The 1362-nt window shown below is 57.7% G+C and overlaps 1 protein-coding gene across 1 annotated transcript in view; it reads right to left on the bottom strand.

Moving 5' to 3' along the window:
- Positions 1 to 1314, bottom strand: part of EFHC1 (EF-hand domain containing 1) — an 18911-nt gene extending 17597 nt beyond the window's left edge. The window contains 1 exon segment of the mRNA XM_009288953.1: positions 1252 to 1314. Within this exon segment, the coding sequence (XP_009287228.1) occupies positions 1252 to 1314 (63 nt within the window).
- Between the last annotated feature and the right edge of the window lie 48 nt (positions 1315 to 1362).

Here is a 1362-nt window from a genome sequence, read left to right on the forward strand (position 1 = left end):
GAGGTTAGTCAGGCAGGACTTGCCCTTGGTGAAGCCATGCTGGCTGCCTCGAATCACCTCCCTGTCCTCCATGTGCCTTAGCATAGCTTCCAGGAGGATCTGTTCCATGATCTTCCCAGGCACAGAGGTGAGACTGACTGGCCTGTAGTTCCCCGGGTCTTCCTTTTTTCCCTTTTTAAAAATGGGGGTTATGGTTCCCCTTTTCCAGTCAGTGGGAACTTCTCTGGACTGCCACGACTTCTCAAATATGACACTACTTCTTCCAAGGAACCTGGGAGCAGCAGAGGGGATCTCGCTTCCTTGGCATGATCCTGGAGGCTGTGGTGGTATCAGTTCTGTGGAGGGATACCAGTTCTCTGAAGACTATCAGGTTCTCAGGTTCCAGACCATTAGTGCCCTATGGACTATCAAGCATTCAGTTCTCCAGGAGATATTGGGAGAGCATTTGTGGAAGCATTTGTGGAAGTATCAGAGCTTTGGAGGAGGGGGTATCAGAAGAGTATTGGTTGCTCAGGAGATTGTTGCTCAGTACACCTTCAGGGTGTATCTGTCCCTCTAAGGGTGGTGGGTGGGTCCAGGACATACCCGTTTCCCTAGGTGTACAGGGATGGTTTTGAGGTTTAATTCCTAGTGGAGAACTGCTTGAGGTTGGGAAACACCAAGTCCCCTGGGGGAGAGTTCAGTGGGTATTAGGTCTGCTGGGGAGCATCAAAAGAGTTTACAGGGCACCAGGTCCCTTGGGGGTCACTTCACAAGGTACCAGCTCCCCTGAAGGGTGTCTGGTGAGTTTGAGGGGTAGCATGTTTCCAGGACATGGGTTCACAGGCCACCAAGTCCCCTCAGGGATATTAGGTGAATTCGGGAGGTATCAGGCCTCTTGGGGGAATTAGAGGGTTGTCTGAGGGAACAGGAGGTTCCCTTGGGGCGGGTTCAGGGGGTAACATGTCCCCTGGGGGAATATTAGTTAAGTTTAGGGGTACCAGGTCTCCTGGGGAGTTAGAGGAGGGTCTGAGGGAGTACCAGGTTCCCAGGGGGTGTCTTCAAGGGGGCGCCAGGTCCCCTGGGGGAGCCGGAAAGGGTGCAGGTCACTGACGAGTCCCTGGAGGAGGTGGGGGGTGTAGAGGCCCGGCTCTCAGGGAGGCTCTCAGGGGGGCACCTACTAGGCCAGGCCACACCGGGCTTGGGGCTGTCCCGGGGAAATGGGGGCGGGGGGTCCCCGGGAGGCAGGGTACACCGGGCGGCTGCGCTCACCATGGGGTCCCTGAAGGCGCAGCCCGGGAGGAAGGGCAGGCCCGGCCCCGGCTCCGAGCTCATGGCGGCGGAGGCGCTCCCTCCCCGGGCTCCGGCGACGCCGTCTCCACG

Source organism: Aptenodytes forsteri, unplaced genomic scaffold, assembly GCF_000699145.1.
Source record: "Aptenodytes forsteri isolate BGI_AS27 unplaced genomic scaffold, ASM69914v1 Scaffold57, whole genome shotgun sequence".
Taxonomy (NCBI): Eukaryota; Metazoa; Chordata; class Aves; order Sphenisciformes; family Spheniscidae; genus Aptenodytes; species Aptenodytes forsteri.